The sequence below is a fragment of the Tribolium madens genome, unplaced genomic scaffold, assembly GCF_015345945.1.
Source record: "Tribolium madens isolate multiple individuals breed KSU strain unplaced genomic scaffold, Tmad_KSU_1.1 Scaffold_91;HRSCAF=231;Tcas5.2_LG7, whole genome shotgun sequence".
Taxonomy (NCBI): domain Eukaryota; kingdom Metazoa; phylum Arthropoda; class Insecta; order Coleoptera; family Tenebrionidae; genus Tribolium; species Tribolium madens.
In genome coordinates, this window is record NW_025401063.1 from 5,943,991 (window position 1) to 5,959,290 (window position 15,300).

Below are 15,300 nucleotides of genomic sequence, written 5' to 3' on the forward strand. Positions count from 1 at the left end.
CTACAAAACCTTACATCAACTGAAAGATTTATATTACGACTTACGACGTGTCTTTTACGACATTGAGCTTTTACGGGGAGCCACTTACAATTATAAAAAGTCTAATATTGCAGGTAATTTGTGTTTTGTTTTATTTTTTTAAACTTCCTACTAATGTTTAATGTTTATCATTTTTCAATTTCTTTAATTTAATACATAATTAATTGATTAATTAATAATTAATAAAGTTAGCTAAACTTTAGAGCTAAGATTTATTTATGTAAACACCCCACATTGGAAAGATTTAGCCGCATTTCAATTCTCATATCAGTCATAATTTGGGTTTTACCATTAAAATATAAAAAATAACGCAATGATATTCCTAACATTCTTATATTTTTGATTTGATTAGAATTTTTGTTTGGTAAATACATCTAAATCATGAACAGGGGCCCGTCCATGTCTCACTACACCACTGCTTGTCAACGTCTCTAGCAGAATTTCTTATTTACAAAATCAAGTTCAGTCTCGGTGAACCAGACTCATTAAAACTGAATATGTAAAAGTAGCTTGATTTGCTTGACTGTCACACAATTGTGGCAGCGTAACGAGAAATCCCAAGTCTCTTCATTTACCGTTGTCGCCATAAATAATTCTTAACAAATTTGTTCCAATCAGCATGTGCAATTTTTATTAAGCGCCGTCATTTATTATGCACTTTTGAAAAGCCGTGAATCTTTTACTTGCATGTTGTTTGTATGGGGAGCGAAGTCTCTTGAAGTGAAAGTGGTGAGTGTGTGAAAGTTAACTCTCTAGCATGGACGTTTTTGTTGCCTCAGTCGGCCCCTAGTGTTCATCGGTGCCTGTGATGTGTTCAAGTGACTTGTGTTTTGTTTTGTAACCGAACAAAACCGATTAAGCAAACAATACTCGAAAAATGCATTAACTTAAAATACTTGTAAAAGAAGGAAAGAACTGTGATATTAGAATTTAATCGTAGGATGATAATTTAGGATAAGGGACAGGGCGTTTAGACAGAGCGAGGGTTGAAATTAAATGGAACAGAGTCAGAATGAACAAAATACATTCGCGCATTTTGGCACTGGTTTTGAGCATATTTCTGATACACGCAGCTGACCCGCCAGTACAGAGACCATCAGGGGCCTTCATACAATACCTCCCTAAAAACAACCAAACAGAGAACTTTCAAGAAACCATTGAGCAAAACACGGAAAAGTTGAAACTCTTCCACGATTATTTAATTAATATCAAAAATGAGTCACCCGAAAATTCCCGTGATAAAGACGCATCTACGAATCATGACGCCATAAACCGATTTCTCCAAAGAGAAAGAAAAACGCAATACGAAAAGTTGCTCGAGAAGGATTTCATAAGACCCTTATTAAAGCTTTACGAGCAGCACATCCATCAAGAGCCCGATTACACAATAGGAAATTCCTCTACGTTATCACGAATTTCCAAAGAAGATCACGTTGAAGATTTCAAAGTTTTGTCAAAAGACGACTTGGATGAACTGATCCATGGGGGTGAAACCTATCAACAAAACCATAAGCAAGACACTGATCAACATATCGCGCGAAGGGATGATACAGTTGATGGGAGTCACGATGAACACATTGGGGAGATTTTGCCCCCTGGGTACCAACCCCCCAAAATGCACCGATTTAGCCCCGTGAGACGATTCTACTACCAACCCTCGGTCAGAAGTCGCAAGTCTTACGATGAGGGTTTTAAAACGTTTCGCAAACCGGTTATTTTCCCGGGAGAGCGATTTCGCCCGGAGTATGAACCTAGTGGGCTCTCATCGGAAGGTTTTGAGTCTGATTACAGACCGGAATACGACATTAATACTGAGGAAAGTCGCAGTATGTTTACGAGACCTACAAGGTTGGGTTTGCCACCTAACGAAGTGCCAGGGTTTCGATTACCGAGACGTTTGAGGGGTTTTCCGGAGAATTTTCCTTCAACGGCTAGAGAACCTTACTGGCAGAGCCCTTGGGCCAGTTCTAGACGACCACGAGTGATTTTTCCTTCAGATTTAGTCGCGTTTAGAGAGCCTAACGGCAATCAGGAAGAACCTGACTGGTTAGCAGGAGATAACAACTTACAAGACATCCAGGAACAGGATACTCGAGATAGAGGTAATTGAGGGTTATTACTTATTATAATAGATGAATTTTTACGTAACAGATTAAAATACAAAACGTAATAAATGTTTGAAATGATAATGAAGAAAGCGTCTTATAATTTTTCTGCTTAAACACCTCTATTGGCTTCGAGTGGTTTCACTTTCTTCAATTCAGTATCTTATTTGGCACACGCCGGAATATCATTACTGTACTTTCTTAAAATTAATGATAATTGCTGCCTCGAATAGAATGCATCGATTTTGCGTGAAAGCTCTGATCATGAGCTGAGTTTTTCAATCGGGCACTTTCGGTTTTTAACTGAACTTGAAATCTCAAGGTCGACACGCTTTGCAACTTTTTCCTTCACAGTTTGACCGAATTTTGACAAAATTTTTGCTAGGGACACAGTTGGGGTGCGCTTCCGGTGTGACGTGCGAGTTTTTCCTAACATGTTGGCTGTCGGGGGGGCTGCTGGAGTCCCCCTGCGACGGCCTGTTGCGGGGCTGCTGCCAGAGGGGCGCCTCTAAGGCCGGTCAAAGCGCAAACCTGGCGATCGGTACCCTCGAGGCACCCCGTGAATCGCCCAAATCCGGCCTGCTTGACTCCGATTATCGTAAGTGGTACCGAACGCTGGCTTGCATGTTTGGCCGCTCTGTATATACTTATGCATGTAGAGATATCTCCACTGGTGGTGCATATCATTATGAAAAATCGGTGGAGAAAGTGATCAGTACAGTATACCACATCTGTGGACTTTCGCTTGGAACTAATAATTTAATTAACGCACGTTTGAGAGTAATTAACGTTTATTATTAACATTTCACTTGTAAATAATGCAGATGCGAGTTTCATTGCGATTTTTGCTTGATTGGGTATTGTTGCAGGATGCGGGATTTCGACGAATCGGCAGCAGGCTCAAAGGAGGATTGTCGGAGGCGAGGAAGCAGGATTTGGGACTTTTCCTTGGCAGGCTTATATCCGAATCGGATCCTCCAGGTAACATTCGGAAATTCCGCACATTGATTATTACAATTTTACGGCTAATAAACAAACGATAACTTTCGGTGGTTTGCCTAGTAGAAATTTTAGAAATTACAGTAAAAGAAAACACTAAAAGCTAATTGTTACGAGCAGATACGTTTCCAATAATAAATAAACGGGCATCATAAATTTACTTATCAAAATGTGTGCAGGTTCTACTACAAAAAAACTTGCCCAATTCAGTCGCTCCTTATTTTCGACGAAACAACAGCAATAAATTTTGTTTTTTTGCGGAAATGGTCCAGCATCCACTTTTACATGGGATTTTATTTAATTAAAAATTTTGTTTATGTAATATGTTAATTTTGTACACATGAAAAATATTTTTTGAAAGGTAGATTGGATTAATTACAGTTTTTTTAATTGTATTTACGTTTAACGAATTTCAATTCAATTTAAATAAACCATAAATTGGCGAATGAAACTACATTCTTAGTTCACGGTCAGTTTGTTGAAAGGAAATCATGTCATTAATCGCGTATCGTTATCAATAAATCGTTTACTCACCTAATTTATTGAACGTGTTTAACATCTAAATGACAGAATATTCCAGTGTGAAAATTAATGTGGTTATTTTATTTTTATGTTCACTTTACTTTCAAGATAAAATCATATTTTTTATAAGCTTTCATTCTTCGAGTATAAAACGGAAATAAATATTTACGCTTGGTTTGAAGACACACCTTATTTATTTATATTCAGTTCATATTTTTATTTTTTAAAAAGAAATAAGAAAAACAATGATGAAACACACAAAAATATAAATTTTCTTCGTTTCAATTACCTAGACTGATGTTGGTTTTTACAGATTTTGTAACCATTATTGTTATATTTGTTTGTAAAAGGTAGGTATATAACACAAAAAAAAATTAACTAAAGTACAAAACGAATAATATTTATAAAATTGAAAATTTATAAAGTGTAATATAGCATGTAGTATAGCATGTACTCGTTCATTCTAGAAATCTAGAAACAGTAATTGTGAATATTGGATAATTTTACGATGTTATCTAAACCGCAATTACTCGGAAATAAAAGCAATTTTATTCTTGTGAAACAAGCAATTGTCTAGCACGGAACTAATGTGAAATTCGGTAAAATACGTTGCTTTATAGAGCTGTTCAGATATTTTACACGCTTTTATATTGAGCTGTTGCAAAATGTGTTTCGAAAAATGTTTATCGAGAATGTACATTTCAAAATTACTTGGATTTATTTATTTCATGTCTTTCAGGATTTTCAGCTGAATCATGGAAAACCATAATTCAATTTATTCATTAACTCACCGCTTGCTCTCATCTGAATAATGAATTTTTTTTAATTGCAGTAGCTTTTAACAAATTAACAAACGTCGTTTAACAGTTCAGGAAATCCCAAGTTTACCTAACTAGAACAGGAATTGCGTTTCAGGTTTAACTAAGACTTGCAATGATACCTGCAGATGTACATGTAAAAAACCAGCACCCAACTTTCTAATGCAACGTAGGTAACGTTTTTATATTTCCTACTGTAGATTCCTGATATTTTCTCGTAATCCAATTACCCTATCAGAGAAACACGATTAAAATGTCAGCGATGTTCATCTCGTTTATTTTATTTATATTATCTGGTTTTATAACCGAGTTAGGGCCAATTTCCAAGCACGTGAATATAAAATTTCATTAAAACTCGAAATTATCTCCCTATTTAGGTCCACTATAAAATCAAATAATTGACCGAGTCAAGAAAACGATCTCGTAATGACTCTCCAGGGAGTTGTAGTTCTTTAGAATTGTGAACAGAGACACGTTTCAGTGTTATTAGGAGTCATCTCATTGTGTGCAACACACGAAAATTGATCCACTTAGCAACAATGCAAATTTCTTTCAAATCTCCAAAAACAATTGTAAAATTATTTCGACTGCGAGTATGTTTGGTAATAAAATAATGACTTCGTTATCGCAAAATGTTTGGATAAATATTGCAGGATCTTTTATTTGTTTTGTTACATTTAGTATAAGATTCATTGACCCATTATTGCGATATTTTATGAATAATGCATCGATATTATTTTATGTAATATATTGGTAATAAACATTCATTACCTACCTAGTAATGCTTTGTTAGAAAGTGGATTAATTACAAAATTATTCTTTACACAAACTAAGTATTAAATTAAACAACTAACTTGGCTTTTTAGGAGAAAAAATAAAACTACAAAAGAAATTCGTTTCCTGCATTTTCGATTCACTTCTTTGTTGTTTCGAAAGGAAGCGCTGTAATTCAATCACGGGGAAAATTAGGTTATTCGTTTTTTCTGAACTTGAATGGGAAAAAATGCGATTTTTAATAGCAAGTTCACATGGAATATGACAATTTCCTTAACGAATGTTTTCTCTTTTTTTCTAATTGTATGGGTGAAAATGGTAATTGGATTGTCTATAAATTTGATCATTTTGAGCATTTATCATGCCACTAAATATGATTTACACTGAAATCGTGTGTAAATTGAGAACGAGTATAAATTCATACACCCACACCGTGATTGTTGTTCGTGGACAATATCAGAATCCAATTCGACATTCACTGACATCAATTTCTGTTTAAAATATGCAACAAAAGGATTTTCTAAAAAAACAATTATGGAGTTATGGTCGTTAGGTTGCCAGAGATAGAAATTGCATCTGCATCTCGCGGAGAATAGAATATTTATGATGAATGAAATATTAAATATGTACATACATGTATGCATTTGGTTTTAAAAAAGTTTCAGTTTATAATCAATTTTTATAAAATCCTGCAATCAAAAGATTAATTCTGTGCGTAATGACCGTTTTGGAAAAAAAACATGCTTATATTTTATTCCTTTGTCATAAATTTTTAAGTTTTAATTAAGAATTTAAAACGAAAATGACATTGACTTCTTATTTCATATTTATTTATTTGAATTGAGCAACAATAGAAACGTATGCATAAAATATAGGTGATATAATTCATTGCCAGGGTCAATTAATTACAAATTGTTATTGAAATTTACTATTCATTATTATTATTTCTTTGTTTTATTTTGTCAAGATAAGTACAAAATTAAACCCTAAAATTTTTTGTGGAAAACTCTCTTATTTGTTCTTCTTGAGCATACGTGTTACTTTGTGTTGTGTTCTTTTTACTTTTTAATGCATTTATTATTAAAATTAAAGGTGTATTTTACCATTTGTAACCTTGGCACGTAGTAACATGACTGCAAAATATTATTTAAATTGATTCAGCACATTAAAGCTAAATGAGGGCTAAATGATCTTGTGAACGGCAAAATTACCTTTTCAACGCATTTATGATTTATGATTCTTATGACAAAATATTTTTTATTAGTACAGCTAGTGCTATACATCTAATATCTAGTTGGTAACTTACAAAACTTATTACCAGTTATTCAGAAAGAAAAGTTTGTCTAAAATTCTATCAAGTTGGACGTGAAGTATTAGAGTGGTCTCGTAAAATTGCGTTTAGCGTGGATATTTTTATTTTATTGATTAGAAGAAAGACTTAAATTATTAAATCTTGCGTTAACGCTCAAAAAATAAAATAATCTCTATTTTTTTGGCTTATTTTATAGTATTAGTATTATTAAAAAAGCATTAAAAAATTAATATATTTTTATTTTAATACCTAAATGTGAAGAAACTTCGGATACATTTTGTTTGATTTTATGCAACCAACCATATTTTCAGATGCGGAGGTTCTCTAGTCAGCAGGCGTCACGTCGTAACAGCAGGTCATTGTGTAGCACGAGCCACCCCCAGACAGGTGCATGTCACCCTTGGAGATTATGTTATTAACTCAGCAGTAGAGCCACTGCCGGCTTACACCTTTGGAGTCTCTCAGATACAGGTACAGATAAAAGGTTTTTAGGACGAAACTATGCAGGGAATTTTTCAGGAATCTAGTGTTGAAGAACTAGTCTATTGAGTAAACCAAAAAATAAATCAATACTTTGATTAATGAATTATACACACTGATTTCAAATCGGTATTTAAAAACCATTAAGTTATTTCCAAAACTGAAATTTCCAATCATAAATTTAAAATTATAAATTAAAAAACGTCATGGGAAGGTATTTTATAATAAATGAGATAGGATTAATGTATTAGTAGTTTTACATATACAACAAATACACTGCTACTAAATGAAAATTGGATTTATTTTAAACGAGAAAGAATGGCTTCTAAATGAAAAATGATTCTCGTAATTTATCTTCTACATGAACTGTCACGGTTTAGCGTCCATTATCAAGAACTTTCCTTAATAACATTTACTGACTCCACATTCACATATTTGTGGCTTTATGTTATTAAAAAACTGTAGGAAGGTATCGAATTTCTCATTATTGTTCGGAAATAAGTTTCAAGGTACAAATTACTAAGTATTAGATATCGAATTATTGCTTAAAGTGACGTAATTTCTTTCCCAAGAAGTAATTGAAAATGATTATTCGCCACAATTTGTTTCTTCATAACATTAGATATCACAAAACCAATATTTTTCATAACGTAAATCTAAAGCTTTTACAAAAAACATCCCACAAATCTTTCATGTTTTACGGAAAATCGAAAGGATAAAGCAGTAAAAACCAGTGCGTAGGTACATAAAAATTTAGATGTGATGTTTATTTTCAGGATAGGTCTTTATTTTCTCGTGAAATTTTAATGAAGAAATTGTAAATGTGAGCAAGTTTTGATTTAAAATTCTTGTTTCCTATTATCTTATAGACGAGAACACATCCGGAACTGAACAATTTTGAGTTCATTTAATTTATTCGAGTAAATGCAACCATGTTTTACTTGCACAAAGAAAACATTTATTTTATTTGTATCTCTGTTAGTTAATGCAGAAATTCAAACTAATTTAGCTACTCAGGAAGTCAACACAAACAAAATATTATTATTACATTAATGGTAATGAGGAAGCACGTGGAATATGGAGAATTACTTAAAATATCTTAAATTTGTGCTGAAACTGTTTTAAAATTATAGAAGACTGAAGAAATGTTGCAGTGTTTGTGTTTTAAAAAAAAAATTTGTGACATATTTTGCTTACTGAAACTTATGTATCACAAATGTTATTGTTGGCCACCCATGGAAAAATACCACACAATCACAATATCTTTTCATCCTCTTTTCTTTTTCACTTTTTAAAAATAAACGCTGATATCATTCTTGCATGAACTTGTCACTTCAATTTACTCACTCCTCAAAATATCTCTCGCCGCCTTTTTCTCCTTCGCTCTTTTAATGAAATTGCATTTCCAGGTGCATCCCTTTTTCAAGTTCACCCCTCAGGCCGACCGCTTCGATGTAGCTGTTCTTCGGTTGGACCGCACCGCTCACCAGCTGCCCCACATCACCCCCATCTGTCTTCCCCCGCGCGGGGAGAGCTTTTTGGGGGAGGTGGGCGTCGCAGCGGGCTGGGGCGCCTTGAGCCCCGGCTCGAGACTGAGACCGCAGACTCTGCAAGCCGTGCAAGTGCCAGTGATAGACAATCGCGTGTGCGAACGGTGGCACAGGTCGAAGGGCATCGGGGTGACGATTTATGACGAGATGATGTGCGCGGGGTACAAGAACGGCGGCAGGGACAGCTGCCAGGGCGATTCCGGGGGGCCGCTCATGCTGCAAAAGCAGGGGCGGTGGTACCTGATCGGGATCGTCTCGGCGGGGTACAGCTGCGCTCAGCCGGGGCAACCGGGAATTTACCACAGGGTCGCACATACCGTTGATTGGATCACAAGGGCCATCGGTGTTTAGTTACCTAGACGCGTTAGGGAAATAATAAGAGACTCCAATTTCTAATTGTTATCTATGCCCCATAGTGTCGGGATGAGTTCCAACCAAACAGTATTTCACGTAGGTGGTTGAAGCATTTGCGACAAAATTAAGTCTTTATTAAATAAAACTTTTTTCTTTTCGCTTTTTTATATAATATTTTCAAAAATTGTGCTTTTTACAAAAATTAAGTGAAATATGAAAAAGTAGGACCAAAAAAATAATTGTTGCTTTTATGTTATAAATAACGCCATTTTCCAGTCATATAGTGTTGTAATTCAGTGTTAATTTATTTTTTACCTAATAAGTAAACTACCAGAACCATAACCTGACAAACGAACATTCTACATTTTTAAATAAATGTAAATAAAACATCATTTTATCATATTTACATACATCATTTACCCACCCGTATGTACATACAGAAATAAAACTTTTATTTTGTTCCGGTGGAAAAGTTTTAATTTCTCTTTACTCTTCACTTATTAGCCAACAAAAATATAAGTTTTGTGATTCGTCAATCAGTTCATGAGAAAGTAATTTAAGTACCCTGTAATTAATTGTAAATTAAATTTTAAAAACAATAGTAAATTATTTACATAAATTATTAAATTCTTGTATACGTACGATTATAAAACTGGATGTTATTTATGTTATTTTGTTGTAGGATTATGTTAAGATGAATGGATATACTAGATCGATATATGACTAAATAAAATTTATTTTAAATACTTTGGTTTATTGTGTACCTAAATTTTTGTTTGTTTAAATCAACAAACGAGCCTTTTTTTATTGAAAACTGGAAAATCTAAAACTATTAAAAAATTTGAGATTACATATAATGTACTAAAATGGTTTTCTTACTTATGATTTACTTACCTATGAGAAAAGAATGATAAACCAGAAACAACAATTTACTACAATGAAGCTTATCCACACTTTCAAAATTGGGACAGAGACCCAAATCCACAAGCACCATAAAATAAAAAAGATTTGAATTAACACGAGACATAACAGAAACGACCTTATCATTGTGAATATACGTACACCTAAAAGCTCCTACATTTATTTTTTAAATTTATGCATTCTCGTATCAAGCAGATGACTGTGTGTGCTTTTTTAATAAACATAAAATTTAAGATGGTTTGATAAGTTTATTAACCCTAAGGTTTTTGACGTCTGATAGAGTGGTGTTTTGATTTTGCACACGTACGAATACCAGCAAGAAAAAAATAGTTAGAAACCTGACAGAAAGCGCAACATATCCGTATTACAACTACAAATAAACACTAAAGAATAAACAAAAACTGATATAAAAGAAGTGGAGATATGAATCTTGAAACATTCTATCAAGATGGCAAAATACGTATTACCTCTTGTATTTCTACAACTTATCTTAATCAAAGATGTGAGTAAATTATTTTTTAATTTAATTTTTTTGTTTATCACTTATACTTTTGTCAGATTATTTGTTGCAGCTGTGGCTGTGACAAGCCTGATAATTCTCCTAGTGATTTTAGCTCAGATTTTGCTCCTCCACTTTCTCCACTTCCTGCTCTTCCTAGTTATGACCCAGCTCCCTCCAAATTGTATAATGAAGATTATATTCCCTCTGTAAGAATCCAGAAACCGATATGTTATTCTCCTCCCTCTCCACCTCCACCACCACCACCACGAATTCCACCTCCATCTGTTTGTAAGGAACTGGGAATTTTATCGCCTTCATTCTTTGCACCTCCGACTTCTTCATGTCATTATAACAGAGGTTCTTTATTGCCTATATTAAGGAGGAAAGTTAGACCACCACCTTGTCTACCAAAACCAAGCTGTATAAGCCAAAAAGTAAGTTTTTTAGTGGTTTATTATATACGAGTAAATTATATTTTTTTCTATTTTAGTTGGCGTCACTATTGAATATGCAAAACTGTGGAGGCCTAGGTTTGGGATCGAGCTTGGGATTTAATCTGACACCTTTGTCAGCTGTGCGAAATTATGGATGCGGCTGCAGGCGCTGATAAATTAATTTTTGTGTAAACATTGTCAAATCATTTATAAAAATTAAAGTGAAATAAAGATAAATACTTTTGGTATTAAATACTGTTTTTGTCTTCACATAAAACCTTTATTATCCACTAAAAAAATAAAAAATACAAAAGAGAAGGTTTCTATCTTAGTTATAGAAATTGGAAGACAACTTACCTAAATGCAGAGTTTTTGGCTTCAACAGCTTTTAAAACAAAGAAACCTAACTTAGTAGGTTTTTTAAAAAAAGTAGAAAATGTTTTCTGTTTTTTTCGATCTGGGTATTGAAAAAGAAAGAGAAAATTATTTTTACTTCAAAATCTCTCCATTTATAACGTTCTCTTTAAAGTAGGCGTAGGGGAAAAAGTATTCAATATTTTAAAGAATAAAACATTGTTTTATTTTATAAACTCAGCAAACAATATTTTGTAGAACATAGTACAATAAGTTGCATTCGTAAAAAGTTGTGGGTGAATTGTGTTATCTTTAACACCCACATCCTAAGGGAGGCAAGCCACAACCACCAAGAGAAGAAAGTCCAAGTCCCAACTAAAGAAAAATGTTAAAAAAATGTAGGCTACAAAATAGAGAATACTTACTTTCATTTTCAAAGCAAGTAGTTTTGAAAGTAACAAAGATTTTTTTGAAAAGAGAGGCATTCCACATGTTGGTGGTAAAGCTGCTGGTGCAGGACATGGTAAAGGTAATACCGACATTGGTGGAGGAGCACAACCAAAAGCTGGAGCGGCTGGAAGAGCTGAAAGACCGCAGCCTAAACTGGGTGCTGCAGGAAGACCACAGGGTAGAGCAGATGGTGGCAGGAAACAAGAATAAACCTTTAAAAAAATAAAAAAAATTGAAAATTTGAATGAAATTAAAATATCCTATTTACATTATTCAAAAGAATAATTTGAAGAATTGCAATAGCTGTGTATTTCATCTTAGATGATACGATTCGAGTGCTTGGTTGAACTGAAGATGTTTTAACTTCTTCAGGTTTTATATTGTTCCTAAATCTTTGTCTTATTGAATGATATAAAACCTACGTGCTTTTAGCAATTTTTACATTGTTTATTTCAATTTCCGTATATAGATATTGATCTGATAATAAGTAAAATCATAATAATATTCAATACTCATGATACTGGTTCTCAATCAATGCTGGTACTCGTACCAATATCAAAACAAATACAGTATCAGTTTATGTAAAACTAAAAGAACACGTTCTATTGCATTATTTGGTATAGATTGATAACAAAAATAGATTTTTTATGATCTAAATTCACTTTATTTATCTCTATGATGTGTAGCTTTTCCCTTATTTTTATTGATTTAAGTATTCTTTAAAATACTTCAAACTACATACATACTTTTATAAAATATAAATCAATTAGGTAAACAAGGTTTTTTGGTTAACTGCATTTAGCTACATTTAGTAGCAAACAATTTAGAACGTTGATCATTTACTAACTTTACCAAATTGTATTAAAACAAACAATGTTTTATTGTAAATAAGTACTAACAGTGTTTAGAACATTAAAAATTGTATATTTATACCAAAAAAAATCACCTAGGTATAACTAAAATTTTCGGAAAATTCAAAACCAAACAATCCAAATCGAAATTATTGTCTAATTTTTCTTAATTTCAATCTTAAACAAATTAAATGTGATTTTTAATTTAATTGTGATTACAATTGGTGATGAAAAAGATCAAAAATAACAAAATTCGTTTTTTCAAATAAGAAGAAAAATAAATCGCCAATATAGTTGACAAAAATAGGTAATATTTGAAAGCTACAAGAAAAGGTATCTATCGATTGATCAATTCAAACTAGTTTTAAGGTACGAGTATAATTAGAAAAATTTTGACACTAAAAATTAGGTTCTATGTACTTACATAGAAAATTTTTCGACAATGTGAGTAAAATGATAGTTTAAATTGACTTAGTTATGTTTAAAGGTTTAAAAGAAGATCAAAAATTTGTAAAAATTAATAGCTATTAAGACGACAAGAGTTTTATAGAGTTTAAAAATCGTTTAAAAAAACTGTTAGATATCGCTTCTTAATAGATCGAGATTTTTAAATATAAAAGTTGTGTTGCCATTAACATTTTTTCCAGCACTAATTTTGGATCCGAAATTTTATACGTTGTCATTTACGACGTTTTTTTTATAGAAGAGCGTATGGTAACGGCAACATAAGAGGTAAGCCTAAATGCACTATAGAAACAGTATAAGATATTAGTGATACAGTAGAACCCTTCTACAACGAGAACTCAAGGGGCCAACGTATTTGCTCGTTATAACTGAATAAAAAAAGTTTTTTCTGCAAATTATTCTGCTTTTTCTTTTAACATGGCCCCTCTTATGGGCACATTGGATTCGCGATTCACTTTGAACCAAGTAAGAACGGTTTTATCTAATTTAGCATTTTTAGCAGTTTGTAACTTTTTCACTTCTGACGAAAATTCACCAGTTGACTCTTAATCTTGTCCATGTTCTTTAAAATTGTTGCCAATGTAGAACTGGCAAAATTTTTCTCTTTGCAGATTACAGTTTGATTTTTACAACTTTCGAACTTATTATTGATATTTTTTCTTTGATAGAAAATGTTTTTTTTTCGAGGACGACATATTGATACGGACAAAGCAAAATAGCGTATTTTGCCATGTTGGTAAAACTAGAGAACTTCAGAGAACTGATAAATTCTTAGGTCGTTTAGAATTTATAGTACTTTTGCTTCATTGTTTTGATATATTTATATTGATAAAAGAATATTTTTCTTAAGAGATCAATTTTTTGCGATTAGCACTGACATAGGTATGTACTTTAATGTTTGATTTTTTAATAACAATTACAAGACCTACCTATTTTACCTAAGTTTATCTATACTCGCACTCGCGTATAGAGATTAATGATAGGTATAAATGCGTTCCTACATTTTTTCATAAATTAGAGTTGGTAATTAATTATTGTCTGTTAATGAAAATGCATTGCAAGGTTTGATATTTCAGATATTAAACCCAAGAGGATTATTTTGTAAAAAAAATTATAAGTTTAATTTTAAACTTAACTATGTTTTGTCACAGGTACCAATAATTAAAAAAAACGTTAATAAAGTAACGTAAAGATTGCGTAAAAGTAGTAAGAGTAAGCATGCTGATTGGATCGTATGAGATGGGACATTATAATAATGTAAAAAACCAATCATTTTAGATGTTTGAATTCATTTAAAACTTTAATGNAGTAAGCATGCTGATTGGATCGTATGAGATGGGACATTATAATAATGTAAAAAACCAATCATTTTAGATGTTTGAATTCATTTAAAACTTTAATGCAATTCTATTCGTTCTTTTGCGGTCGGCCTTTATAATAACGTAAGAAGCCAATCACTTTAGATTTTAAAATAATTAAAAAATGTAATAGAAAAAGTTGTGTGTGCTTTTTTGCAGTATTTGTTGTGACTATTGTGAAAATTTTGACGGAAATCTAAAAACCTTAAATTAGAAATAAGATTTTAGTGTTTTATCTATTCCGTGTGCTTATAAACATAAAAGAAAGTGACCACCAAAATACGGAATTAAATTTTTTTGGCAAATCTGAACATTTTTATACAAGAAGTGAAACATAAGTTCAGTTTCTTGGAGAGAGGTAAAAAAAAAGGATGTTTCTTACAAGCTGCAGTAGCCTACAGTATAATTTGCAATCGACCACCAACAATAATTCGCTACAATCTCTTTTGGAATTTAGGTACCATGATGCAGAGTGAGACAAAATATGTTTYTTAAAGAATACATGTGTGCAATGTTATTGTTAGCGGATATCTCAAAAAGTATTTAAGATACAAAAAGTAAACAAAACCAAAGTTTTRTAGAAAATTTTATAAACGTCAATTTTGTACTATTATCTTTGTGCACCGTTCTGGAGATATAAGCAAGAAATCATAAAAGGGCATCTTTTTGGCTTCTTTCTAGGCTCACTTTGGAGAACACGGCCCTAAAGTCAAAAATTTTGTTCCCGAMTATGTATTCTACAAAATCAAAAGCGTGCTACCAAAGATTTTTTTCAATTTCGACTTGGTCTGTAATTTCTCATTATTTAATTGATGTTATTAGTTTTTGTTAATTTTACATTATTTAGATAATTTTATTATAAAGAATAAAAAATAATTAATTCTACAATTTTATACTTAAAAATGTTTATTTTTATTTAGAATATGACACTTTTTATTACATTTAATTAAACAATGTAGTGAAAACTACTGCAATACATCATTCTAACAACCGCAGCCTAGAGGAGGTAATG

General features: G+C 32.3%; 3 protein-coding genes across 5 annotated transcripts in view; 2 read left to right on the plus strand and 1 right to left on the minus strand.

Annotated features, from left to right (window-relative positions):
- The first annotated feature begins 799 nt into the window (after positions 1–799).
- On the plus strand, positions 800–9,699 carry LOC123010601 (complement C1r subcomponent-like protein). 2 transcript variants are annotated; one of them, XM_044407626.1, is made up of 5 exons: positions 800–2,141; positions 2,530–2,742; positions 3,014–3,125; positions 6,881–7,040; positions 8,459–9,699. In XM_044407626.1, exons 1-5 carry the CDS (start codon positions 1,052–1,054, stop codon positions 8,948–8,950), a joined length of 2,067 nt encoding a protein of 688 aa, XP_044263561.1. In that variant the 5' UTR covers positions 800–1,051; the 3' UTR covers positions 8,951–9,699. The 2 variants fall into 2 exon arrangements, with proteins under 2 accessions (XP_044263561.1, XP_044263562.1); XM_044407627.1 differs by lacking the exon at positions 2,530–2,742 and having other exon boundaries at positions 805–2,141.
- A 135-nt stretch (positions 9,700–9,834) lies between these two features.
- LOC123010603 (leucine-rich repeat extensin-like protein 1) lies at positions 9,835–11,063 on the plus strand. The gene is made up of 3 exons (XM_044407630.1): positions 9,835–10,376; positions 10,433–10,810; positions 10,867–11,063. The coding sequence occupies exons 1-3, from the start codon at positions 10,323–10,325 to the stop codon at positions 10,981–10,983; spliced, it is 549 nt and encodes a 182-aa protein (XP_044263565.1). The 5' UTR covers positions 9,835–10,322; the 3' UTR covers positions 10,984–11,063.
- Positions 11,064–11,372: 309 nt separating this feature from the next.
- LOC123010607 (unconventional myosin-XVI-like) overlaps positions 11,373–15,300 on the minus strand; it is an 8,251-nt gene continuing 4,323 nt past the window's right edge. The window contains exons 1-3 of one of the 2 annotated variants that reach the window (XM_044407633.1): positions 11,883–11,944; positions 11,590–11,826; positions 11,373–11,539 (exon numbers count right to left, since the gene is read on the minus strand). In XM_044407633.1, coding sequence (XP_044263568.1) covers positions 11,477–11,539; positions 11,590–11,826; positions 11,883–11,930 — 348 coding nt within the window. In that variant the 5' untranslated portion in view covers positions 11,931–11,944 and the 3' untranslated portion in view covers positions 11,373–11,476. Of the gene's footprint in view, positions 11,540–11,589; positions 11,827–11,882; positions 11,945–15,300 lie in introns of those variants that run through there. The other variant, XM_044407634.1, reaches the window with a different exon arrangement.